General features: G+C 47.3%; 1 protein-coding gene across 1 annotated transcript in view; it reads right to left on the bottom strand.

The window, feature by feature from the left end:
- Window positions 1-27992, bottom strand: part of LOC119393694 (uncharacterized) — a 297394-nt gene that overhangs the window by 126246 nt on the left and 143156 nt on the right. Inside the window, exon 2 of the mRNA XM_037660820.2 lies at window positions 11821-12213. Coding sequence (XP_037516748.1) covers window positions 11821-12213 — 393 coding nt within the window. The remainder of the gene's footprint in view (window positions 1-11820; window positions 12214-27992) is intronic.

Here is a 27992-nt window from a genome sequence, read left to right on the forward strand (position 1 = left end):
ACGCCAGGAAACCAGCTCGGAAGGCAGGCACGTCGGGGAGGAGCCGCCTCCGCCAGACACGCGTTATCAATAACGCGGTCTCATCGCGCGCTAAGGAAGGCAGCGCGGCGCGACACACAAAGGACGGGGCCCTGTCGTTGCCGTCGGGACCAGGTAAGGTGGGGTATACTTGTAGTAGGCACAGCCGAGCATAAAACACCGCACCAACATGAGCAGCCGCCGTCAGCACCGCAGGCACTTTGGCTTCCGAGAGGAAGAAATAACGGGAAGCATAAGAGATAAAAGAAGAGTGGAGGGGAAGTCTCAGCAAGAGACGCCACACAGAAATGACGTCATTTGTTTCGTCTTGTTTTTTTTTTTTTTTTCTTGCGGAGACGTGAAAATAAAGACTACAAAGCTGAGGTAGTAGAGAAGCCGAGAGAAACGGGCCTGCGTGTCCCAGGAGTGGCTGGTGAGAGGACTTCGCGGATCCTGCTGCTGGTAGGTGCATAAGGGACGAATAAGAAGAAGAAGAAGGGTGTGGTAAGGATGAAACGGGGGAGGGGGGTTGTAGTGGGAGGTAGGTGTGACTGTGAGCGGCGAGGAAACCACGCTCAGGAGACCAAGAAGCGACGTGAAGCAGCAGAGGCTGCTTGCAGCCGGTCGGTCGATAACCTGTTTGCTCAGATAGCTCCCGGCTGAAGGTGGTTCGTGCAGCCACCGTCCGTCTTTTGCCGGGCTACGGTATTCACACGTGGGACACCCTCGGCACCGGTTGCTCTCGCTTTCTCCATTCTCTGAGTGTCGTAACAGCGCACCGGGGATGCGCTTATACTGTTGGACGTGTTGGGCTTCGTTATTATCTGAACAAGTTCAAGTGAAGTTCTAGTCGATTGTTTTTATCGGTGTGAACGTACGTGGGCTTATACGTTTTATATGCAGCATCAAAAATTCCCGAAGTAAAACTCTCAAAGGGACCTCGTGTTATTAGCGCATATATATATATATATATATATATATATATATATATATATATATATATATATATATATATATATATATATATATATATACGTCATAGTATTAAGCAGCGGCAATCAACGGTGCGAACAAAATTGAAAAAAAGAAAAGAGAAATACATTCTTGAGAGAATAAGTTGTAAAAAACCTGGCGAAGCTTACATTAAGTCACGCAAGGCTTGAAACAGCGAAACTGGACGATTATGAAGTCCGATCTGGTTGCTTCTAGGTTTTTTATAGGCCTTTGCGAGGTGCAGGTTGTTTCTAGGTTCCTTCTAGGTTGTTGCTATAGGCTTTAGCTAGGTGATGCTAGGTTGTTTATACGTTGTTTCCCAGCACAGAGAGCTTCGAGTTAAACCGCAGACAGTCACAGACGTGACACGGATGTCCAAACAGCAGAGGCACAACCTCGCGCTGAAACCTAGCGTTTGCATCTCTCATAGATCTGCGGGCACGTCGTCGTTGACGTAGCCCTTCCATCACGTGGGTTATTCTGGCAGTCGCCGTTGCCTTTCCCGTTCCCTAGTATTCTCTCGTTGTACGTACTTGGGGTCTTCGGCTCGCCGCCGTCGCTTCGCAACCGTTTGCTGGGCTAACTGTTGCCTTCTTCATTTTTAGTGGACCAATGGCGAATAGTGGGATTTACCCAATTTCTGTGGCACATACCCGTTTACGATGGTGGTAGTTCTTGTGTTTCGCCGGACAAGGGATGATTTGCTTAACAGTTTCGCTGTTAATTATTTAATAGTGTTTCATTGCGACCGCTGCTTTTTTATTCAATGTGTCATATAGAAAACAGTGTCCTGTACGTGTGGCCGATATGTAGCCTACGATATAAAGTAAAGCCGATGAAATCCATCAAGTTTCGGGGTAAATTAAATAGAAGCAGTACTATTGAAACTAATGGTCCTGCCAAGGGATGAGCAAAAGTCCACAGGTGGCAAAAGAAAAACAAATAAAATTGTAGTATTGGCTATGACAAAATATTCCGACAGTGCAGTGGCTCACAATGTGATCGTCATCTTTACAAAGTTAGGTGCATAGGCGTGCGCAGGGTTCCCCATCAGGAGGGCGAAGTTCATCGCAGCGCCTCCCCCTCCCCTTACTAAGTCAATGTATGCGGCAGATTTAGCGCCCCCCCCCCCCTCATGGGTGACTAGGGGGGGCGGGCACCCCCCCCCCCCTGACCCCCCTGTGCGCACGCCTATGGTTAGGAGCTGGAGCAGTTCCGTAACTCATGGAAAAATGAGCACACCGCAAAGCGAGATACACGACATTCATTTACAACAACGTTGTTGGAAGTCAGCGCCATGTATGTATTTTTTTTTTTCTTGTCTTCCGAGCTGGACCCGCGTTGTTATATCTTGTTCGTGCATGTACATATGCGTACAGACCTACCTATAAATTCGTACAAAATAGGGACTTGATCGACTTCTGCAACATTTGATGGAGGTTCCGATAAATCTGACAGCGTAAGAAAAATACTGCGATATGCCCCGTTTTTCATGGGCTTCGCCCAAGCAAGGTGTCGCGAGAAATATGTTGTTCTTGGAAGCTAGAGCCTTAGATGGCTTTTACGAGCATGTGGTCGACAGGACGTCGTACCGATATGAGTACCGAAAGTTGCAGCATTGTGCGAAGTAAGGAGTCTATATAGAAGCTTCAGGCATTACCTATACACTCTTCATGAGTCGCTGTTTGCGCGTAATGTTAGTCAACCCGCTGTAGTTCACGCTCATGTTGGGGAATGTTCCCAGAACACTGATTCTATGTTCTAAAGCATTTCATGCTTTCGCTTGGCGATGACGTCAGTGCTCAGTGTCGATTACAAGAACTGTTTGTGAGAACAGCCTCCCCCGGCCCAATGATGATCGTGGATAAGACGATAGCAAACAGGGGACGTGATTGCATTGTGTTACTCTGTGCACAATCTGAGCTTCCCGATTTCTTTTCCCCGAATTCAGAGCGCTGTGTCCGTGCCAATGCAATAACTACGTCCTTACAACAATCGGCTTCCATACAACGCTACAGTCAGCACGATGGCGCGTGTTAACGCGGTGTAGTTCACCGCGCAGCATTCTTCTCCGCGTATAGGGCGTTCTATTTCATATATATGCTCTGACACGGAGAGGACGCCCCATATTTAGGACGGGGGGTTCGGGTTCGGAGCTGCTTTGTACGTAACGTAAGCTAGCGGTTAGCCGTCTCCTCCCGAATACCAAAACAGCTTTTTGTTTTAGCCTGCGCGAGGTACGGGCTTCAAGGCTGCGGTGCTGGTGCGAACTTGTCTTTCTGCTGATCTGGTGCAACGTTCCTATGGAAGCCGCGGCTCACTGTGACCGGCCTGCTGCCTCAGCGTTACTCGGCCTAAGTGGCCCCCGGGCGCGTGTCCCGAATACCTCATTCAACATCGCCCCAGCGCGGTCTTTTTCTAGCCATCGCTGCGGGAAAGTGGTCGTCGCTTCGTACCAAGAAATGAGGGGAAAAGAGAAAGCGAAGGGGCGGGGGGGAGCCTTTCGCTCGAACGAGATGGGGGCGAGGTTTTTAGGCATGCGGCCAATGTTCGACACTTGGGTGCACGTGGCCAATTTCTCTTCCCGCTTCTTCTTTCTCTTTTGTCCTCCTTTTCTTTTTACTCTGCTCCTTTTACTTACTGGTTGCTGATCGGCGCAGAACTGGGTGGGCGGGGTCGCGATATTGTGGCGACCTGTAGTGCATCGTTTCGCAGCGACGATTTGGAGTATTGTTACAGCGCTATACGCGATGATTGCAGCGCGTTCATTTGGCGCTCACGCATTATCTCATTTGGAGCCATTAGTATCGTTCGTGTTGTTACGGAGTAAGTTGTTGTTCGTGTGATCTCATATTGTACTAGGTCATTTGACGACGTTAGAAGCTGCGATCACTATTCTTGTCCCTCCACGAGATTATGGTAACAATAGTACGCCACTAATGAGAAAGTCTGTGATTTGACATATATATATATATATATATATATATATATATATATATATATATATATATATAAGGAGAAACACGTCATCTTTACTTTTACCGAAGCGTTTCGACCTCCATCAGGGCTCGCAAGTCCTGATGAAGGCCACAGGCCGGAGCTGTTGGGTACATAAGGATAAGATACCCACTAAGTTATGCCTCTACCCTCCCATCGCTCCTTTACGACATATCCGGAAGCTGTGCAGTGTTTCCCCATCCGCGCCTAGTCGAAAACGACATTTTTTCTTTGATAAGCCCTGAAATCACGTATGCTAAAATCGTGCTGAACAGGAGTTGCAGCGGGCGCTTCTTCGTGCGCATATTCACACGTAAAATACTCATTTGACGATAATTACTCCGTAGCTGGCAGGGCATCCGTGTTTTCGTTTTGACATTTTGGGAACACAACCCACAAAGTGTACAAGGAAATGCGCTATACTCGCTCAGCGTGACAATATTGTACAGGAAGCCGCAGCACTGGCGCAAGGCGTAGTCTTTATTTGTGTTTTTTTTTTCCTTTCGCGGCGCTTGTCTGATAGAAAACACATTTCGGTACGCCCTCATCAATCATTTAAAGGCGCACTCAGATTGAGCTTCAAGGCTCATCTGCATAACTAATGTAAATGCCTCCCTCCGTGTCCTCGGTTCGCTGCTTGAAAGACGACCCATAAAGGGCACTTACGAAGTGTGCATCTCGGGAAAAGCTCCTTCACCCGCGCGATTTCCGCAGTTCCTATTTTGTTTGTTTCCTTTTTTCTGCCGTGTTTTCTTTTTTTCCCCACAGTGAAGTTGGAGGCCATGTTGATTGCACCACGTGTGCGCATAATTATAAACCACGTAGCTCTTGATTAACGCTCCTCATCAAGGAATCAGTCACAACAACAAGCTTGCTGCACGCACTGTGGAACATGCAAAATATATAAAGAAAAGAAGCAAACAAAACAAATACAGATACCGCGCGAAAATTTCCCCGTGTACACGCAACTCAAAATCGATCATTATATTGGGCAGTATTTTGATGGTTCGAGAAATTAAAGCAGCTGAGTTTGCTTCCAAAGGTATGGTATAATTAGGGTGACGCATGCACTTGCGAGAGAAATACTCAGCGGCTCACGGCGCCATGAATAATTAATGGACACCTCAATATATTTTGCGAAAGTAGCTTCTATTGTAAACAAAAACCTCCAGAGCCTGGCGGAGGATCGTTCGAGAGGAAAATCCGCTATATTATCACGCCGTTTTCACAAACAAGAAGCAACATCAGTAATAGTTTGGATTAACCATAAATAGAGCCTAGTGAGAGTGCGCTCATTATCGCTGTCGGATTAGCAAATTCTAACTTTGTTGTTCACGCATATCGCAATTTATTTAGTTAATTAGTGTGTGTGTGTGTGTGTGTGTGTGTGTGTGTGTGTGTGTGTGTGTGTGTGTGTGTGTGTGTGTGTGTGTGTGTGTGTGTGTGTGTGTCTGTGTGTGTGTGTGTGTGTGTTGTGTGCCGCGTCTTGTTGGGATCGCGTTTACTGATGCAAATTTAGTCCTCATGCGATGGAGCAGGTGACGGTATTCGTTCTAGCCTTCAGTTTGGAATACGCAGAACAATTTGCTACAGCACAGCTTCAACCTTGGTAGATAAGCAAAGTGTGCGACAAATAGAACCCGCGAGCATAACATGAGTCGGTGCACGTTCATTTTCTGTCGTCCTCCCAAGTTATATAATATTTTTCTTTATAATTGGAACCCGTTTCTTACACTTGTAATATGTGACAAATGAGAACGAGGCGGGAGCTCGAAGTTTTCGTAGCACGAGTTTCGTAACTACTTTGGGCGAGCGCGCTTGAAGTTGAAAGAAGTGTCATGTTTATTAAGCGCTATAAAAAAAATGATACGCGCAGAAAACATGGTTGCAGGAGAACGTCGGACGTTGAAAATTACGAACGACCAGGATCCCTACGTTATGGGAGCTGCGCGAAGGAGAAAAAGAAGCTAATAGTGTGAAAAGGCCGGGAAGTAGAAAAAGTAATGTGACGCGTAAAATAAAAAAATAAAAGGCAGAACGTCGCGAATGAAGCGAGCGACCCAAGTCGCCGAGGACAGCGTCACATTCATTTAGTGTCGATTGATCAGCCGCCACTAATGAACATGGGGCCGCTTTTTCGGGCTACGTGCATGCATATTTTGCCTCTGCTGCTTTCAGCAAAGGCGTACCGCACCTCTCCCCTTCGCCCACCCGTCGCTCCTCTAAGCTTTTCCCAATGCGTGCTCGCCACGGAAAAATGGGTGGCGTGGGCGAGAAGGTGGACGAGGGCGAGAAGTGGCGCGGGATATAATAAATGCGAGCCCCGAGGCTCTGTTTAACATGCACTCGCACTACGCCATTTAAGAATATGAGGTGAAGAAGGCTGAGACAGAATGACGAGGGAGAGAGAGAGAGAGAGATGAAGAGAAAATGAACAATATAAAACGGCAGTCCGCGGAAAGACTGAACAAAGTTGAGTCAATATCGCCTTTCGGCAAAAAAGCGAAGAAGCTTCAAAGTCAGAGGATGTTGGGAAACTAGAGAGATAGATAGATAGAGAGGGAGTAACGAGGTGGAAAGAAGAGCGTGGTGGCGATGTGTGGGAGGAAACCAAGGAATGAATTAAAATAGGGTGTTGAGAAGGAAGCAAAGGGAACGAGTAATGCCAAAAAGAAGTAAAGAGAGAGGCGCTCAGATGAAGTGCGTGTATTCCCGCAAGCGCTCTTCGAACAAGGCACAACGAACCGATAACACGGGTAGAGGGTCATAAAGGTCTTAATCGAATCGAGGCCTGGGAGCAGAAGCTACGACAACAACGACGGCGTGCTCGGGAAAATAAAGGGAAAAAAAAGACAAAGACGATAAGCAAGTTTGAACATGCCTGGCAGAATCAAACATCAGTAACGCCTAGGACGAGTAAATAGAAAAGAAAAAAAAAATAATCGCATCTCCAAGCGAGGAATTGTAGCTTCGACGTCGTCGCCTTTTGTGTCCGGCGCGCTGGCTTCATTTGGCAGGCGGACACGTCCGCACTTGATAACACGGAAAGAGCTCGGAAGCGCAATGGGAAGGAGGCAGCGTCAACCATGGCCTCTATACCCAGTGGGCATCGAGGAGAGATACAGCGTACATGGAGGCCACCACCAGTAACGACCTTTTCGCCCCCCCCCCCCCCCCCCCCACCTCTACCACACGCACGCACGCACGCGCGGCTTCTCAGCCTCTCCCCAGCGCGCGCTCGCGCTAACGACTTCAAGTCGGCACTCCGAGTAGCGGATCGAGGGAGAGCCGATTTATGAGCAGCACTTGGCGTTGCGAGCGCGCGTCTGGGGAATGCGCCGTGACGTGCGCGGTCTGTCGTCAAATGCACTTGGCCGCTCCTCTTCTTGCCGTCTTGCCCGCGGGGCGGAAAGGAAAAGAAGCAGGCTGATTTGTGACACTTCGGTGGCGCTAATTGACAGTGCTGGCGAAGAAGGACAAGGAACAAGCGAAAGGGAACGCCGAGTGCCATCTGTTAGCCCTGAGGGTCTGTCGCAACAATGACGACCGTTGTTGCGCATGATCTTCGGGGACGTGGTCTTGACCAACACGATCTTTCTACACGCACCGGACAGATCTGATATATATATATGGCGAAATAACTGAGTAGAGATGCTCCTGTCTGCTTGAGTTGGAGAGCAGGAAAGGGGAGTGACCAAAGGTAAGCAGACCGAGGGTAGTGAGACTATGAGGCCGATAATAGGAGCTATGAAATGCAGTAGTAGTGATCTCTTTGGTCCATATGAGTTCCCTGTAAATAAACTGTAGATAGGAAGGTCAAAGAGAGAAACACATCAGATGAAAAGACAGAAATTAGCTGTGAAGTGGGCCGCACTGGCCTTGTTGCTTTCAGTCTCGTGTGAGAACTGGGCACGTATTCACCATATGAAGGTACGCTAGAATTTTTCGTAGATGAAGTTTGGGCCAGTCGTGATACTGGGCATATTACAAGCGAAGCCAACTGGCCAATGATAAAGAACAGTTATAATCTCGGCAATAAACGTACGTAAAGGTTGTGTCCGGACCTGTCAGACGTTTGCTTCGACCAAATAGACCCGCTCCAGATGCGTCTCACGCTACAAAAGCGCTTTTAAATTTTCTGGGAGACAGCTGTGTAGGCGAGATACTATATGGTATATGCCGAACGTATCTATTGTGCGAGTGTAGCGTGTCATATTTGCATCAATTCATTAAAGATGACGTTATTCTAAAGTGGCATGTTGGGTGCGCCGCCTAGTATATAAGTGCGCATGATTCTTCGTAAAAACCAGCCCTATCGAGGTATGTCAATCAGTTATGTGCATGCATCGTACACATGACACCGCCGTGCGAGGAGAGCTTGTGCTATAGCGTGGTATAGAAGTAAATCAAGCACCAGTAGGATATTGAACCACCGCAGTTTATAGAGTAGTATCTCGATGACTTGGGAATTTCTGCCTTGCGATTGAAAATTGATGCATTTTGTTTCTGAACTAACTTCAAGACGTTTCGCCAAAGATGTGCCGCTGGGTTCATTTTCCGAAGAAAAAAAAAATTGCTCACTGTGCATCAAGACAGAGAGAGAGAGAGAAGCCAGAAAAGGCAGAGAGATTAACTAGACGCGCGCCCGGTTTGCGACCCTACACACGGGGAACGGAATAAAGGGGTGAAAAGAGAGAATAGCGCAGGATCGAAAATTAAAATGAGAAACCGACAAAGCACACAAAATGCGCTAAATATTGCGAATGGCTGTAGCGTAGAATTGTTGGTAGCAATAAAGCCGGGAATAAAAGGGCACAGCAAGACGCTCACGCTGTCGCTCCAATTACACAATCGTACATTAGCAAAGAAAAAAAAAAAAAATAGAGGTGAGAAGGGAGAGAAACGGAGCTTTCTGACACTTGTCTCACTGTTTCAGAGTGTAAGGGGTGGGAGACGGAGCACTCCATTCGACTAATATGTGGTGAGTTACTCACGAAGCACGAAGAGCGTTTAATAACAGACTATATGCGGTTTCGCTTTTGCGCACCCGTCGCTATTTGTTCGAAAACGAGAAGAGGGAGGAGGGGGGGGGGGCACGAAAGGGAATGGCAATAAAGAGAACGCGTGCTGTCAAGACCTGCCAGAGAGTCATAACCGACAACGTTTACGAAGAAAGTCGCCGCGAGATATTGACATTTTTTCGCAATGTCTCAATGTCTCATTCCTACATAGAAGAGCGTAAGTGGCTGAATGATTGTCAGGAGGTAGTTTCGCAAAAAAAATGGAGTGCCTGTCTATGGCGCAATCTCTGCCGAAGTTCGATAAGTAACAAGAGTGTACGGACGAGATGGATGTCCTCGTGCGATGCGACGAACGTGGCCACGTACGTGTTCCGTAGGAGCCGCTGCGCAGACGAGTGTCGCAAGAATCATTCGCGTGATGCGACTGTCAAGTCAGAAGAGGGTGGTAGGTGGCCCTATTGTGACTCCTTGACTATACGTCGTGAGTGCACCATAAATCACGTAAGCGGCAATCATTTATATTCCAGCAGCACCGCGTGACAAGACGCACGATATCAGATAGATAGCCAGGCACAAAAGTGGCCCATATCTTAAAGCAAAAAAAAGGCTGTTTTGCTGCAAAAGTGGCTGTTCGATCCAGGCATAAAAGTGGCTCTTCGATAGGAAAGCGTTGGTTGGCTTTTAATGGAACGGCAAAATTAAACCAGTTACTCGTAGCACTTTGATAGAGCAAAGAGACAGACACACAGAAGAGAGGGTTTCGGAATACTTCGAATACATTTTTATATCGATCTGTAGCACTCTAGACACGTCGTTGATACGGCTTGACTAACACTTGTCTAGAAGCGGCTAGTCGGCTGCTTCAGCCGCCATTCTTTGCAAAAATATGCAGAGACCGACGCCGTAATGATACAAAGCATAGTATCATAACGCATGCTAGGTCCTTGTGCTATAAGTTTAAGCATGAACAGAAACTTGTAGCTGAGGCGAGGTAGCAGCTGCGGACGGCACCAGCATCCACAGACACGCGCTCGATTGCTATAATTCACGCTGTACGTGTGTGCAAGTGAAGATTGTTATTTGTACGTAATAGCTATAATTGCGATATGGAGTATCTTTGGAGCTTACACCGCTTCTGTGTCGTTCTATACTGGGTCAGAGAAATGAACGCGCGTGTGTACATGCACCACATTATTTCTATTTTTTTTTGCCGTATAATTAGATACTCATGTTGTATACGCACACTCGTCACATGATTTCAGCCTGCTTTTTCATAACGTAATGCAGTAGATTTCCGTTTCAGTACAATCGATTGTGCTACAGTACCGACGCTATTCGCGTCGCGTACGCCATGTTGTCATAGCACGGATTGTTTACTTCCGCGGCCACTTCAGTTTACTTACCATATATTTTTCGTATGTCCGCGCACATGCTCTGTAATGTACGTGACGATCAAAAACAAACGAAAGTTATCGAACACTTATGCGACATGTGTTCGGCCACACAGGCATGCGTACATACTGCATACGTTATAGAGGGCCCACGGATAGATATAGGAGACGCCGGACGAGTGAGTGATGCAGTATTCCGGACAGTGCCCATTATCTGGGCATTATCTCTCTTCATGCCGTATGTATAATATTGCGCCAACTCCATGGCTGCCGGTCTCGTTTCTTGTCGTATACACTCACTCTATCTCTGTCGTTCTCGTACAGGCTTTAACCTCGCTACGGATGCATCATAACCCAATAGGACGTTCCTCAAACCTTCCAGCACTTTCACACTTCTGTAATCAAAGCTCATTGTCTCTCAATGAAACTACTGTGCCGAAAGAAGCGGTCAAATAAGCTAAATGGGAGGTTATTTGTTATGAGGCTAGCACGGAAGGAAGAAAGATTAATAACGTAAAACGACATTGGAGAAAACAAAGCGTAGAAACAGGTCGGGTGCTAACTTCTAGAATGAATAAAAGAACGGTGATGTTATTATTTGCTGTTGGCGTATTAGCCAAAACGTTCTTCAAATCAATGTTATGTCTTGCTCACTTCAATTCGCACGGAACAAAACTAACTTCAGCGCACTCTCTTGTTATATACAAAAAATTTGGCTTGATCAAATACACTGCATCGCTCATTGTTAAAAAGAAGAAGAAAAAGGAACAAAGCAACGAATGAGGAGAGCGCGTCAGACAACCTTCACCTTCAGTATTTTTCGAAAACAAGAATCTGGCAAACGAATTCATTCTTGAAATGTGCTTACACAACTATCTCTTTTAATCGTTTTTTTTTATTATTCTCTGAGCCATTTGTTGTTGCGCTAGTCAGTATATCTAGTTTTCTACCTACACCTATTTCTAAGCGTCTGCATGAGTGAGTGAGTGAGTGAGTGAGTGAGTGAGTGAGTGAGTGAGTGAGTGAGTGAGTGAGTGAGTGAGTGAGTGAGTGAGTGAGTGAGTGAGTGAGTGAGTGAGTGAGTGAGTGAGTGAGTGAGTGAGTGAGTGAGTGAGTGAGTGAGTGAGTGAGTGAGTGAGTGAGTGAGTGAGTGAGTGAGTGAGTGAGTGAGTGAGTAGTGAGTGAGTGAGTGAGTGAGTGAGTGAGTGAGTGAGTGAGTGAGTGAGTGAGTGAGTGAGTGAGTGAGTGAGTGAGTGAGTGAGACAATTTAATGAGTATCCCGCAAATTGGTGGCCTAGGTTTAGGGGCCATGTAAGTATATCCAGTGTTTTGTTTATTTTCTTCAAGGTATAGCCGATATAACGAGCGCTCATTTCATTAAAAGGAGACGCGACACTCACCGAATACCATCATAGACGCCTCGGCGCTGTCCTGGTTGGCCAGCGTGAGCACTTCGCAGCGGTACTTGCCGCTCATGTCGATGGTGGGCTTGACGAGGCGCAGGTGCCACGTGTGCATGTTGCAGGCCTCGGCTCCACCGGGCGCGTGCGACCTGTCCATGTCGATGACGTCCACGTAGCGGTCCGTCACCACGGGGTCCTCGAGTTCGGCGATCCACTGGTAGAACGGTTGCGTTTCGCCGTTGAAGAACCACTTGACCACCAGCTTGGAGTCGGACTCGTTGCAGCGGTACTGGCAGTCGAGCTCGAACGGACCTTGCCGACCACTCTCGACCACGCGCGGCACGGTAAGTTTGGTGATTTCGATGGCGCCAACGACACGTACCAAGGCATCTACGAGAAAAGTAACACGTGACCTGGTTAACGTCGATGTTTATCACATGACGTCACACCCATCTGGCTGCAGCTAAACTTCTGATATCTTCAAGCTCCCCAAAATTATAACGATACAACACCTTTTTGTAATGCATTAAGCTGGGCTATAGTTGGTATTGATTGTATGCTTCCTTTCCTGTCTCTTCTTCTATGTCGTCCTTTGTGCGTGTTCGCTGGCAATATGGAGGCATACCTTTTTGTAGACAGTTCTTTCATTTATTTTTATTTTTTTAGTATTATACATTGACGCCCAAATAAGATAGGGAATAAGGTAGATAAATATTGGCGTGCTAGTGTTGCTACTGTGAATTATATAGCGCGGTGCTGGCACGTGGCGACACACCGTGGCAAGAAGTGCAACTGATCCAAACACTGCTATTGCTTTATGTCAGCTCGCAGCCAATCCCAGCAATTTGTTATTAGACGTCAAAGAACGGGCGCCGGCAGCTCCGAAGCGAGCGAGGAGTAAGTCTCTGTATGAAAAGAGGGCGCTTGAGAAAGTGGCAACTTCACGCTCCGCTTCTAAACTCTTGTGTGCCGTACACGACTACAAAATTGGGCTGAAATGTTCAAAGCAGCCTTGGTTGTTTCGTAGAATGTGTTGTTTCACCCAGCGCAAGGTGTGGTTGATGACGCCTTTAAGAAAAAGATGGCACGGCGGTTTAGCTCTATAGCACCTTGCAGTTGGCTGTCTTGTTCCCTTGCGTACATCTCAATCTATGGCTTGCAGACAACCATTTTGTTTTTTGTATTATCAAAGTTCCCAGAATAAGAAATCACGTCAAGGCTGAATCGTAAATAGACTTTGGCACAGAAAAATCTCTTCTTCCTCTCTCATGAGAGTTGTACGTGTAGCATGCGGCAGGTTGTTCCTACGCGAAGTTCTCCTAAGCGTCGACTCTCACCCGCCATGATGACAACACGCGAGAAATCGACTCTTGCGCAGCAGCCCGTTTTATCATCAGCGATCCCGCGCGCGCTGTCGCAGGCACGCGCTTTCGGGAAATTAACGTGAAATCGGAGAGATAAAGAGTCCAAGAAGGGGGCCCGTCTTGAGAGCGAGCACCAAAAAACGCGCCCAGTTTTGTACCCCATTAACTTTCGGACATCGGAAATCACTACCGGCGCTCCTAATGAGTTCAGCGCCGTACGCAGCTGAAGGTATATGGGAGCCGCTCGTGCAACTACGTGGGCTGGGATGCAGTTGCGAGTGCAATTAATTTACTCCCAGCGAAGAGGAACGCTCACAGGTAGAAGGCGGATAACGAGGCTACATGCCGGAAAATGAGGAAGAAAAAATTGCCAAAAGTCCAGAATCGTGAAAAAAGTAACAAATAATGGAAACGAAAAAAAAGGAAACTTAGGAATGAGGGTCTCCTGGTTCATTTTTTGTTCTTTAAAGGTGCTCAAGTGTGCGCTCCGCGACTCGGTTCGCGTGGTCTTAATTAGACGTTAGTGCTGTTTTTTATTTTATTTACCCTATTTCTTAGATGGGGTCCGTACTTCCCCCTCTATTGAGAAAAAATGCAAACGGGCTACGTTCCTTCGTTCGCACGGTGCACACGCACTGGCAAGAAAGCAAACAGAGCCTTTGGACGCCGGCGAAACTCTCAGGCGGAAAACCAACTCGGCGCGCGAGCGAATATGTCACCTCCCGAAGCCGCCCTAACAAAGCCCCCGCTAGCCTCGCTGGTCTCGGCGCTGGCGACGTTCATCAAGCTATTGAATTTCCCGCGCCAGCGCCTCCCGCTTTTGCGCCGTACAGCAACGTCTCTCTCTCTCTCTCTCTCTTTTATTCTTTTGTTCCTCGCGTTTCCCTTTCCCCCAATGAATACAGGTTTTCTGTCACGCGATAAATTATCATCGTTAAAACTTGTTTCGCGGGCGGACGCATCGATCGCGAAGGAGTTGTTTCGAGATGAAAAATATAAAATAAGCGATAACGCGGTGATATGAAAGAAAAGCTCATCAGAAGGAATAGAGAGATGAAAGAAGGGAACCGGAAGTAGTAAACTTTGAGGCAGAAGTGGGAGGTTCGAGGTATAAAAGCAAGGAGGGAGAGAAAGGAGGAGAGAAAAATAAATAAAGAGGCAGAAAAGGGCAAGAACTGATGAAGAAAGCAGTGCTTTATGAAAAAGCCAGAGAGAGAGAGAGAGGGAGAGAAACATAACCGAAGGGTCTCGATCGGCTAAGCAAGTCATTAATGCGGAACCCCGTGGGCGCGGAAAAGGCCACTTCTGTTCTTGCCGCTGACGATGCCGTCTTCCCTTTCCACTTGTTCTCCTCTCTACCTTCTTCCTCTTCTTCAAAGCTTGGACTGTCCGCCGCTTGACGCGGCAAGGATGTAGAGAAAAGATGAGGGCCATGCAGGGTGAGGGCGTACAGCGAAGTGCTTCGATATAACAGCGAACGTCGGGAGACACGCGCAACTCAGACAGCTTGGCACGCACATACACACGCGCAGACACTCGCGGCGTCCCCCTTCCCCAGTCGCTGTTTAAATGATGGTAATGGATCCTCTCCGGGCATAAAATTCCGTCCTTCCTCGCTCACCACCTGTCTCTGACAACAGCGGCGCGGCCACTGGCTTCTGCTCCTCATCTTCCGGCAGCCACCACACGTCCTCCCCGCCGGACTCAAAGGAACAGCGGGAGTGCGCGACGCGGTCCATGTGACTGACTGGAGCGCCTTCGCTGTTGTGCTAGCGTAGCGTGTATGTACCGCCCGCTTCCTTCGCGCTCCCGAAGCAGCCAGCGTTTTCCCCTCGGGACGTGCACAGACACACGCAGGCTCACAACCCGACTCCATGCGGGTTTTTTTTTTCCCTTCTTCATCCCGGTGTCAGGACACCCTCCACCACCCCCACCCGCAAGCCATTCATCATTGTTGGTCGCTGCAAAGGCCCCGTCTCCTCATCTTCGGAACCACACGGAGAGTTTCGTCGCGTTGTCGTGGCCGCTGCTGTGGCGCTTGATTATTACGCGCCCGCAATTTCTCTTTATTTCTCGCCTTTAGCGCTTCCCGGAAAACAAACGACGTTGCCGTTCATTCCTTCGGCGGAAGTATAACGCGGCTGCCTGCCGCGCCGACGGCGTTATGATAGCTTCTTCAGATCGCGAGCAGCGTGAGCCCGCGCTAAGCCAAGATCTCTGGAGCTTTAAAGAAAAGATGCGCGCGAGTGCTGTACATATATAAAGATGACGGCTCGTCCTTCAGCGCATTCTCCTTAGCTCAGCCTCCCTCCACTCCTGCTTAGCAACGCTACATCTCACTGGCCTCCTGTGGTTTGAGAGAGGGTGTTGAGGACTGGGGTCTCCTCAGAATGCAGACGCGGTTGGGCATAAATTCATGTCGACCTCTTATGATGTTTTTCTTTTCTTGCGCATACGTCTTCAGCGCTTCTGGTGCGTTGAAATCCTCGTAAATTACGGCCGAGTTGAGGTTTCCGAGCGGAGTCGTAACGCGGCGCTATAAAAGCTGCCATTCTGGAACCTTAGCCACTCAGCCCACGAGAGGGGCCGCCGTGGCATAACGGCGCCACCTCACGCCCCAACACACGTGCCGGTGACCTGCGGGTGTTTAAGAGCTGTTTTGTATATATATATATATATATATATATATATATATATATATATATAGCCGGTTCTGCGGGCACTGAGCTGCATATATAGAAAGCATATACTAGGGTAGCTGTTTGGGCTTGTTGGTTTGGCATGACACAGGTTGAAAGCGCAAAAAAAAGACGAAGACGTGTGTGTCAAGCCTCTTCTCTGTCTTCGTCTTTTTTTTGCGCTTTCAACCTGTGTCATGAGAAAGCATATAGCTCTCTTTGAGCGTATCCGTTAAACTAAACGGTGTCGTATTGCGGGCAGAGTCGTTCGATTTAATAAGTACATTCAGGAAGTGAATATTATCGAGCTGCATTGCTAGGCTAGGTCAAAGCGAACCGACTAATTTAAGCTATATATAGTGCCCTTAGTGAGAGTGCGTGTGTATATAATACACACACACACGCACGCACGCACGCGCGCACGCTCACTCACTCACTCACTCACTCACTCACTCACTCACTCACTCACTCACTCACTCACTCACTCACTCACTCACTCACTCACTCGCTCGCTCACTCACTCACTCACTCACTCACTCACTCACTCACTCACTCACTCACTCACTCACTCACTCACTCACTCACTCACTCACTCACTCGCTCGCTCGCTCGCTCGCTCGCTCGCTCGCTCGCTCGCTCGCTCGCTCACTCACTCACTCACTCACTCACTCACTCACTCACTCACTCACTCACTCACTCACTCACTCACTCACTCACTCACTCACTCACTCACTCACTCACTCACTCACTCACTCACTCACTCACTCACTCACTCACTCACTCACTCACTCACTCACTCACTCACTTCAACGACAAGTGACAATAAGAAAAAGATGTCTGCAGAAGCATGCGCAGTTCACGTTGACACACAGGACACACGCCCGAGCACAGGAGCTCAGTAACAAGTATGATGTAACGACCATAAGATTCCCAACGAAACGATAGTCACAAGAAGTGCACTGGCTTTGTAATGGCCTATCACTAGGTAAATATTTTCAAAGTCACGTAGTAGGCTATCTATAAGCGCAAGCACGGGTACCGTACTCTGCATGCTGGGTCAGCGAAAGCCAGAAACGGCATAGCGTCATTACAGGAGTACCGTGAGCGTTATGGAGCATGCGTAGATCAACTGTGTTAAGAGAAGCCAGTACATATATATCTCGTCACGAGAGCGAGAGCGAGGAATGTTCCTGTAAAAACGAGTCTGGCAGTGACAGATATCACGTTCAGCCGCGCCTAATCTATCACTCGGAATGTGCTCGCGCAACGAGGCAGGACACTCGTAGTTCCCGAGTCCGCACTGCTGGCAGCATCCGGATCAGGGAGGCGAAAACCCTGCTGTCAGTTTTCATCAGACGCTGGCGGATGTAATTTGGGTCTACAGTAGGGAGAAAGTCGAGCATCGGGCAGGAGGGAGACTTGTGCGTTATTTGTTAGCGCTCTGGCCCCAAACACAGAAACCGTTGCACTGGGAAAAATAGAAGGAATTTTGTTTCTTCGGAGCTGATGTATTAAAGGCAGAAATCAGGAAGGCAGAAATATCACCGGCCTCATGTACCTCACATGGTTGTCATTACTGGAAGCACAACGAAATTCGTGGAAGTCTGACAGGTGGATAAGAGTTCACCAAAGGCTGAAATTGTCATCTGCCCGACCATGTGAAGCCATGTGAAGCCGAGAGTAAGGGGTGTTGTTTGTAGTTCAGCAGCGAAGCTGCATATGGAGGAAGTGGGGAAATGCGGCGGTTCGTGAAAGCGCATTAACTATAATGAAGAAGCAATGCTAGCATACGCTATACCTCGAAGTGTCTCCGCGCTTGCGCTATAGTTTCTCTTCAGATTCTGCCAGCATTCACAGCTAGGGAAGATGCTCGCCGCCGCATGAATCGCTAGCCACAAAGTCCTTTAGGTGTTCCTGATATCTTTTAAGCTACGTAAGCAATCGCTAAATTTTAAGCACGCGTCTCTTAAATGTGGTGATAGAGAAATAATAAGCTGTGATAGAAGACACTTCGATAGATCCCAGCTCGTGATAAACACCGGGGCCGCTCGTTTCATCTTCGCTAGTTGACCATCTGTACGAAGTGCGTGGGCGGTGTTGTTCTAATTGAATTGCATATGGAAAGGAAATTTGTGCTTGTTTCTAGCTGCATGCGGCTGGCGTACAAAGCCGTGGTTTCCCAGAATAAGGATAACAACCACACAGGGCATGCCTGGTCACCACAGTGAGACTTATTCGTCCCTGAAAGAAAACGTCGCACCTTGAACAAAAAATGTGTCCTCGTCCGAGAGCCAAACACTTGACCGACGGTCTTGCGGGGCGGTCGATCAACCATCTGAGCTAAGCAAGAGGCCAGCGAATTCCAGCGAGCGAGCAAATTGAAATTTAATCGACAAATCGAAGCACATAGATAATGGAAACGGAAATACCAGGACATAGGGACATCTGATTTTAAGAAGAAGGAAACGAATTGCAGCACTCGCTGTAGTCTCTATACCTTGGAGTTGGCGTCACGTGCTACGTGACGCCAACAGGCAGAAAAAGAATGTTCCACACTCGCCGCCATGGCTGCGGTCGGCGCTGACTAACACTCCTAGGTTTAAATGCACATATATACCCCATAAAGTGGACGGGAGGATGACCGCCGCCGTAGCTCAGTTGTAGAGCATCGGACGCGTTATTCGAAGGCCGCAGGTTCGGTCCCCGCCGGCGGCAAGTTATCTTTTCGTCCACTTTACTTCCTTTACATTTATATCCTAATTACTACAAATAACATCCCCTATACTTTCCTTGGCATTATTGTCTGTTATAGTTCTCATTAATAGAGTTGAACAGGCACGGAGGTGTAGAATGCAGTCCAGGGTATTCACAATACTAGAAACACCGACCTAACGCCAAACTGTCTGTAGACTGAAGTAACTTGGCTTCTAACGAAGTCTTGTAGAAACACGTTTAGACTTGCTGTGCCTCGATTGCTGATTTCGTAAGGTTTAGGCAAACATCCTTCGCCACCAATCACAGAGCAACATGTGGTAACAGAGGAAGGCGTTGACGAATGCAAACTTCAGCAATTTTGTCTCGCTGAAACTGAAAGAGAGAGAAAGAAAAGATATGAAAGGGCAGAGTTGAACGAAGCGCATATTCACTTTGCTATTCCACGCAGAAGGAAACGTATACCGCTATAAATGCAAAGAAAGCAATTTGCCAACATAAATTACGTCACAACAGCTCTGTGGAATCTTTCCGAAATATGCCGCCAGGTCTAAAGGAAACTTCCGTTTCTAGGGCACGTTCTGAGGCCCGCGCTTTAACATGCCACGATGTTTAAAATTCAGTCGTTAAGGACAATGTATATGTAAGAAATGCTGAATTCTTTATGCTACGGTGGCTGATTGAACTGAGAATAAAACAGAATCAAAACAATTATTTTTTCCCGCTCTCAAAAAGTCAGCTATGTCGTGTGGATTATTTTTTTGGGATTCTGCCTTCACGAGCGAACGTTTGCATAGTGCGGCTGGGCGAGCTCATTGCCACCATCTCACCGCAGCGGGCGAAAGGCGAAGTTCAATATTTGTACCCCGTGTCGTAGCTTCCCCTCAAGCTTTCATTATAAGGACCAGTATGCCTACACCGCTCGGAGCTACGCTGGAAAGGCAACGAAGCCGTTTAAGTCCTAAGATAAAATGCAAAAGTGTTCGGAAGAGAGTGGAGAAAACGCGACGGTAAAAATGGGGCGGCTCAAGGCGGGCGGGGTACCGAAGGAAGGCAGGCAGTGAGATTACATGGTGAAAACAGAAAAATTGGACGCGAAGGGCTCTGAACGAAAACATATTCTAATTCACAGTAACGCGGTTTGTTAAGCGAAGGGCTCTGAAGGAAAACATATTCTAATTCACAGCAACGCGGTTTGTTAAGCGCATTTTTCGAACAAGGTGCGGCGACAACATTAGAAATAGTTTAGAGTGGTGTGCAACGTATAGACGGTATACTCGGGACGCACTTTCTGCCGCAGGTGTCGCCGCGTCTGTATTTGGCGGCAGTATATTTTGTTAGATTGAATGTACATACCGGTGAAATTTGAAAAGTATTTATTGTGAAGTCGTTAGGATAAACGCTGAAAGTACAGATATTTTCCACACCACAACCTCTCGCCGAGATACATTGCGTACCTCGCCAATTGCATCCCTCGGGGCACCCCGTTTATACTGCCCTTGTTCAGGCGTGCAATTCAAAACGTTTTGAAAACAAAGGCTGAGCGTGACATAACGTTGACGTGTTCTAAAGGGCTGTTTTGAAAGTGCGTCCCTTAGGTGCTCGTTCGTCGATTGATTCATTTGCTGCCGTAACAAGAAGCGGTTTTCTTATATACTTCGCTTCAAGTTTTCTCGTGCGCGATACGATATTTCGCCGGTTATACGCGCCTGTATTGAGCATACAACCTTTCTGCTAGACGGGCGTGTCAGTTGTGTAGAGGTGCATTTAGGTAACCATGGTGAACACTCTGAGTCCTACAGTCGCCCAAAAATATGTGGCCCTGCGGGTGTTAGTTTTGCGCAGTTACTGCGGGTTCTAGTATAAAAGAAAACAAGCGTGCAGACCAGTCCGGCATGGTGACAAAGGTCCCAACCACACTATGCAATTGAGCAGCATTTTCAGGGAAGAGAGACCTGGTCGAGCGAGGTGGATTAGCATGTCTCAGTGACACATCTACAAGTTGCTGTACAGCACAGGGACTCTTGAGATCAGCGGCGCCTGTACATGTATTAGGAGCTGGTTCGCCAGGTGCTTAAGCTGGCGCGAAGTGCCGCGCCGTACGCGTAACCTTAGTTCCAGAGGTGACCGCTACAGACGCTGCTCGCGCGAAAGAGAAGTCTTCCTCTTGTCCTTCGAACGCCTTGATGATGATAATCTAGCGCCTTGATGATGATAATAACGCAGGGAAAACCACATATCGCATAGGTAACTGTAGCATGCGGGGCGGCGCTCGCTCCACGACGGCGCGTGCTCTAGTTTGATAGGAGACCGCTGGAGGGCCACAACTGCGCGCTTCCTCTCTCTTTCGACATATGTCGGTCAGTGCGCTTCGATACTAATAACATGAACGAAGAAGACAAGGCGGTGGAGCGGAGGGCTCGCAATGCAGCAGCAACGCGGGCTCGCCGCCAAGACCCTGCGGTGAGAGCTCGCGAGGCCGCAGAGAGACTTCAGCGTCGTGCGGACCCCGAGATAGAAGTCCGCGAAGCCGAAGCAGCGCGGAAGCGACGGCAAGAGAACCTCGAAGAGGTACGGGTGCGGGATGCAGCGGCCAAGCGCCGAAAGCGGTCGCTACCTGAAGTTGGTGGCGCCGACGCACGCTTCAAGCGCGATTTCCTCGACCACACGTTCGGCCACAGCTGCAAGGTCTGCGACCGCTTGTGGTTCGACAACAACCTGACCACAATCGCTACTATAACAACATTTCACGTCTTTTTATGACAGTAGACGATTGTGCGGAGGATTCACGGTTTACCCGATTATCTTCCAGCCAGCTCCTCAATCATGATTCACTTCGTGGATATGACGTGATTTTTTCGGAGGCCAGAACGGTGTTTTGCTATATTAGACGAAATTTATGTTGTGTACCTCTCGCATAAACATTACACCGCATCACTGCACTGCGTAAACAGAGGAAATCGATCTTTATCTCGGCTAATCTCTCAAAGTGAGCATGAGCCATCTTCGGCAAACAGTACGAAACACTAACGCAAATCGCGTTGATAAAAAGCGCTGCTGTCGCAGTAAATGAGCACTGCGGCAAAGAAATCACTGTAATCTGTTGCTTTTCCTTTTTTTTTTATTAGAGTATCCAAACAGCATTTCGTGCCTTCTTACATTGAGCCCTATTACTTTTACAAGTTTTCTAAATGTAGCTAGGACCGATTCTATCTATCTATCTATCTATCTATCTATCTATCTATCTATCTATCTATCTATCTATCTATCTATCTATCTATCTATCTATCTATCTATCTATCTATCTATCTATCTATCTATCTATCTATCTATCTATCTATCTATCTATCTATCTATCTATCTATCTATCTATCTATCTATCTATCTATCTATCTATCTATCTATCTATCTATCTATCTATCTATCTATCTATCTATCTATCTATCTATCTATCTATCTATCTATCTATCTATCTATCTATCTATCTATCTATCTATCTATCTATCTATCTATCTATCTATCTATCTATCTATCTATCTATCTATCTATCTATCTATCTATCTATCTATCTATCTATCTATGAAATTCAGTTGCGTCTTCGCCATAGCAACGCAGTGAACTAAGCCCGAGACTTCCCAATTTTCTCGGCGAACATTTTTTCCCTTTCTCTCTCGTCTCTCGAATTAATTATACGCACTACGCGTACTCAACTCTGTGTAGGTGGGTAATGTTTTCGGACATCGAGGGAATGAGCAAAAAAATCCGGAGCTCTTTTAAGCCTAATGAAGAAAATTGAATTACTCCTTAATGACTTCAAGACAAGTTTCGTTATTAAGAATGCCGGCCCGACGGCGGTTGTCAGGGCAGCTTGACTGTTCGAAATAGAATGCAATTACGGGGACTGGTGGCACTATGCGGTGCCTTGTTAAATAAAAGTCTATTGAAATTCGCTTCTCGGTATTTATTTTACGCGAAGAACACCGTTTTCTTTCTTTGTGTGTGTGTGTGTGTGTGTGTGTGTGTGTTTGGAAATGAGATACCCCGTAAAAAATAAGGACTTGAATGGCGCAAAATATGAAGTAAGAATGTCTATAATGAAGTTTTTGAAGGAAGCAGATTGATATAGTACACGAGAGAAGTTAAAGTCGTGAAGAAAGTGATATCACTGGAGGAGGTACCAGAGTTACATTTGTGGAAGTTGTGAGTGAGGTCAAATCTTTAGGTGAACGGCGTAAGAAGGCGAGAGATTCGTTCGCTCTTTGAAAGAAAAGCGAAGCGCATCACAAGAACACCCATAGGTTACACATTTACGGTATTGTTAAGACAGATTATTGCTCTATTCAATCCTTACAGAGCAACGAAAACGAAAAAAAAAAAGAAATGCCTGGCAACTAGCGCTCTTAAGAGAAAATAACATAAATGGTACTATGGCCTAATATTCAATGGTTTTCGTATAATAATAATAATAATAATAATAATAATAATAATAATAATAATAATAATAATAATAATAATAATAAACTTTCATTCAGTAAGTTACTCATTCGGTTATGTATGAGTTAAACATCAGCAAGGACAAAAAAAAAAAGTAGACAGCCAGGACGCTAGGCTACACCAGATGGAGTAATATATAACTGATGCGAACAGGCTGGGACTGGTTGCCACCCCGTTTCAAAAGTGATGCTCTTACAAGTCATGGTCATGAAGGAGTTGGCCTTACGAACATGACAATCCTCCATCATAACCCGCATTTTTCACGCTTCACTTCGCTTGCATGCTCAACAAGCAACGGGAAACTTACAATACAAACTAATTCATGATTAACCAGATGCCCGAGCACGCCTGCGCCGTGGAATACCGATATGCTTATGGACACTCGGGATTCTCGATGCTAGTACAGGGAGACAGAAGGGAAGTACAGGATGGCAGCATGCAGCAGCACCCGTGCTGCGTCCTTTAACGCAGGGAACCTCACTGCTGTTGTATATTAGATGCGAAGCAGCTCTTTGACTAGCCTGTGTAACGCTGTCCCTCCGTCCTCACAAACGCGAGGCAACGCGCTTGCCTCGGCGCAGGTGTTCGAGCGGTGCCAAGTAGGTCACGCCGCAGCTGGGCGTTGACGTCACGCTCCCCTCGCACGCTTCCCTCGCAGGTGCGCGCGTACGTCACTCTCTCCCTCACCCGCCGGAGCGCCCGCAGCTGCCGGCTCCAACGCCCGCTCGCCTCCCGTGTCTGCGTTTCAAATAAACGTTTACACCAGTAAACGCTACACCGAGTTTCGCTTCAAACGAATCTTCCAGCGCTCACCGCAGCACCCGCGTTAGCGCCGTTCAACCCGTGACGCCACCCGTGCGCAACGCTGCTGCTTCGCATCCCATCAGGGTTCCCTTCGGGGAGATGGTCCAAATTTTATTTTTTTACGAAATTTTGCATAATATTCGCTTATCAAGCCGACTCATCCGAGTGGTATACTATAGCAGTGGTAGAATGGTGGCCACCTTGCTTACTGTTCACACAAATTTGTGCACTCAGACGCGATTCACGCGTAGTGTATAGTAGCACAGAACCACGTTTGAAGTATACCGCAAAGTAACCACAAGATACACCTGCCCCACCAGACTGCATAATTTGTCTGAGAATTTCAGCTCATCACTACAGTGCCCGCCGCCAAGGAGGAGGAGGAAAACGAGAGAGAGGAAAGACAGGGATGTTAACCAGTTTGGCATAACCAGTATGCTACCCTGCACAGGGGGAAGGGATGGGGGAGATTGAAAGATGAGTAAAGAAAGAGAGAAAGGGAGGGGCACACACACGCACACACACTTCACAGCGCGCCCGCCACCACCCTTTCCACAAAACTACCCGTCCATTTACTGCGCGTCACTAGCGTTCCGGAGATGGGAAAGCCAAATATGCGAGCTTCGCGCGCGCGCGCACACACACACACACACACACACACACACACACGGTCTGAAAGGCGAATTGCGCAGGGTAGCTAATCACAAGTACATCCGGTTTAGTTGACGGTTTTAACACGAAAGTTGCCGGGGTCCACCACGGCTCCACTGACGCATTTCCGTCACGAATATGACGTTGTAAAATATAAAGACTAACATATGGCAAACAAAAAAACTATAAGAAAAAGTTCCGCCACAGGGAGTCGAACTTACGACTTCTCGATCGTCAGCGCGCAGCGCGAAACGACTCCGCCACAAACGGCATACTCTCTGCCGTGCTAACGGCGAGCTATTTATGTACACCATTTGCCGGCGGTGGTACTCAGAGATCGGCGGTAAAGCGTGTTTTCGTTATCACTAGCGAGATGGCGCGAAGGGCTCGAAGAGAGAGAAGAGCGCGCCTTAAAAGTCGTCCCCCACGCGGATTAGCGCGCGCCTCGACAGGGCGTGGTCGCTCGTGCGGGCGCTTATCTCTTGATCTCGGTGGTTTGTACGTCTTGCGCTCTGCCTGCAAGTTTCCGTTGAGAGCACGAAGGTCACCTCGCTCATTGCAGCGGCCGCTTTTGCGAAAGGAGCGCGCTGCTCACACAGAAATAAGTTACAACTGTGACAGTTCGTGCTCATCCTGTGTGTATTCGTTCCGCGCGTCCTTTCTGCTTGAGCAGCGCATTGCAAGTTTCGAGCGGCTTGCCGTTCTTCGCGTAACATTACAATTTGATGCTGTAGCATTCATTCCTTCGCCCTTGGGGCGAAAGATTGCACAACAAACACTCAACTACGTCTGTGAAGACACGTTTCACTTTCGTGTTATGCCGATTCCTATGACAGAGGGATCAGCCATGTTTTTTCTCTTGCATCTCAGTCGTGAGAAGCTGTAATCTAGTCTGTGCTTTCAAACTTTTTTTTTTAAATCTTGCCTTTCGCTTTTCTCCCCTAGTATCCCTGTGTATATGGTAGCAAATCAGATTTCTTGTTCCGTTTAACTGCGTGTAAGCTGCCTCTCATTCTTTTTTTTACGTCTCTCTCTGTCTCTCTCTTTCTGTCTAAAACAAAAAAAGAGCTTGTCCTTCAGTTGTTAGCCGATTAACTACTTCTTTCATTTTGCCAGTGATGACCGCTTTCGCCATTTGTCTCGATGCAAAAGTTCAAACGAACGCAATATCGTGAAGCACTCACAAGTGTTTACACACGAAAGTACAACGGGACGATGTATTTACAAAAAAAAAAAGGAAAAAAAAAGACGTCGCGACCGAAGTGCCCACGCGTGCAGAGGCATGAGATTCCTCATTTACAACTGCCCGGGTGATTTTTCCATGTCTACGATTAATAGAGCTCTACAATATCCGCAGCGAGCCCCGGACTAATGTAAAAAACGAGACGGCGCGATTCAGAGGGGGATTTCCAGCCCCAAACAAGAGCGGCTACAAAGAAAAAAAGAAGAAAACAAGATAACGATCAGCAGCGGCGTCGGGAACTCATCAAAGGACCATTGTTTTGATCCCGAATAACAACAGACGATATGAAGTTAGCTGCGCGCGCAGAACTATGCGCGGGGGATTATAGTTCGGACTGGGCTCGGACGGGCACGACGCCTTTTTGAACGTGCCCGGAGCGCGTTCATAATCCCGTCAAACAAACTTCGATACCGCTCATGGTTGGTTGGATGCTCCTGGCCCGTCGTGCTAATTACTTCCAATGAAGAGAGCTTACAGGAGATTAATCTTGCACTTTCACGCGCGATATGGAGGAGATAAAAAATGAACAGCGAAACATTTTTCGTTGGCGGGATACCCGCTCAACAAAAAAGTGCGCAAATTATCGAGTGGGAGGAAAGTGAGTTCTATAAGCCACCCTCTTGCGTACGATACCGCGCTGCTTTCTATTTTCATTTTTTTTTTATTTCGAAAGTTCTGCCAGGAGCGTCGGAATAGTTATAAGTAAACATTAGCAAATCGGCGTATTGCTTAACTTTCAGGTTTTCTTTTTCTTATTATTTCTGTTCTCTAATAGAATATTACCAAATGAAGGCTCGCTATTGTTACTATTTGCGTATAAGAAAAAGAAAAGCCAGAAGATAAGTGTATGCAGGTGTTCGGCAGTGAAAAATAGCTAGACGTTTGACAGCGTATAAGAAACGAAGGGGGCGGAGTGTAAACTTTAGCTTGCTCTTTATGTGACCGTATGCTGTTCGTCTCGGTATGTGGAAAAAAGTTAACTTGCTAACATCTTCTCGTGTTTGTTGGCGTCGCTTCGAGTTGCACTATTACAAGTAACACCGCAATTATGTTAGATTGTTGCACAAGGTTACGCAGCAACATTAAGTTGTTTGTTTATGCTGTTAAATAAACGTGCGTTTTAAGTTTAAAACACTTAGCGGTGCAAGAAATTCCTATCTAGTAACATTATAGAAAAAATATCCTAAAAAAAGCAGGTCATATATACGTTTATTATATCTATAAATAAAAATGCTGTCAAACTACACCATGTCTGAACATGCGCTCTTATTGGCAGCTTCAAACACATGCGTTCTTTATATTTGCTTACAACAACTGAAGTTGTTTTCCAGTAGGAGCTATTGCGAAATTCACATGAAGCGTAGGTCGAGCGATGTTTCTTATATGTGCGAATTTGCGCACGCATGTGCCCATGTACGTCTTTTAGTTCCTTTTGAAAGCGCACACGGCCATTCAATCGTACCGCTATACGCCCCTCTCCGCCAGTGCGGGGCAGCCAGCCGACACTGCCTGGCTATAGCCTCACTACCTTTCCTTATACCTGTCTTTCCCTCTCTGCCTATTTTTGTTAACTACTAACTCTTTACTTAACCAGGCCTGACCGCATCTTTCCAGATATATGCAAATTCTTTTATTTCTTAACCTTTCCACCATTTTCCCTCCGAGACGCATATTTCTATAGATGTGACGCAGCTTTGTATACATATGCGAACGCGCTGTGCTAGTTAACGATCAGAATTATTCTGGTTCCCTACAAGCCACAAAAGATTGAATAAAGAAAATTCTGCAGAACTCGGGAAAGATATAGAGGAGGTTTTCCAACCATTGTCCGTAATTTCTCGACCCCGATGCTGCTGAAAATGGGTTACAACTGCGAACGTTATATATTCCCCAGACTCAGTTCCTCCTCTCTCCTCTTCCCCTCCCTCAATCGTTCTCTCTCTTTTTAACCTTTCTTGGCTTACAGGTCAGGTCAGTACACGAGTACACCAGGCCCGTTGCTGCGTCCGGCCATTCTTCGTACATAGATCGCACACAAACAGGCGCGGCATGAAAAAAAAAAAAGAACGCTAGTGTTACAACCCTATCCCATCTCCTTTGACCATGTCCACCCACACAGATCGCCGCTCGGCCCTGCGCGGAACAAAACAGAGCGTAAACGATCTCCATTCACCAAGAGTGCGCGCGCTCCGACGAACGGGGAAATAAATCTGTCACGGCAGC

Source organism: Rhipicephalus sanguineus, chromosome 5, assembly GCF_013339695.2.
Source record: "Rhipicephalus sanguineus isolate Rsan-2018 chromosome 5, BIME_Rsan_1.4, whole genome shotgun sequence".
NCBI lineage: Eukaryota > Metazoa > Arthropoda > Arachnida > Ixodida > Ixodidae > Rhipicephalus > Rhipicephalus sanguineus.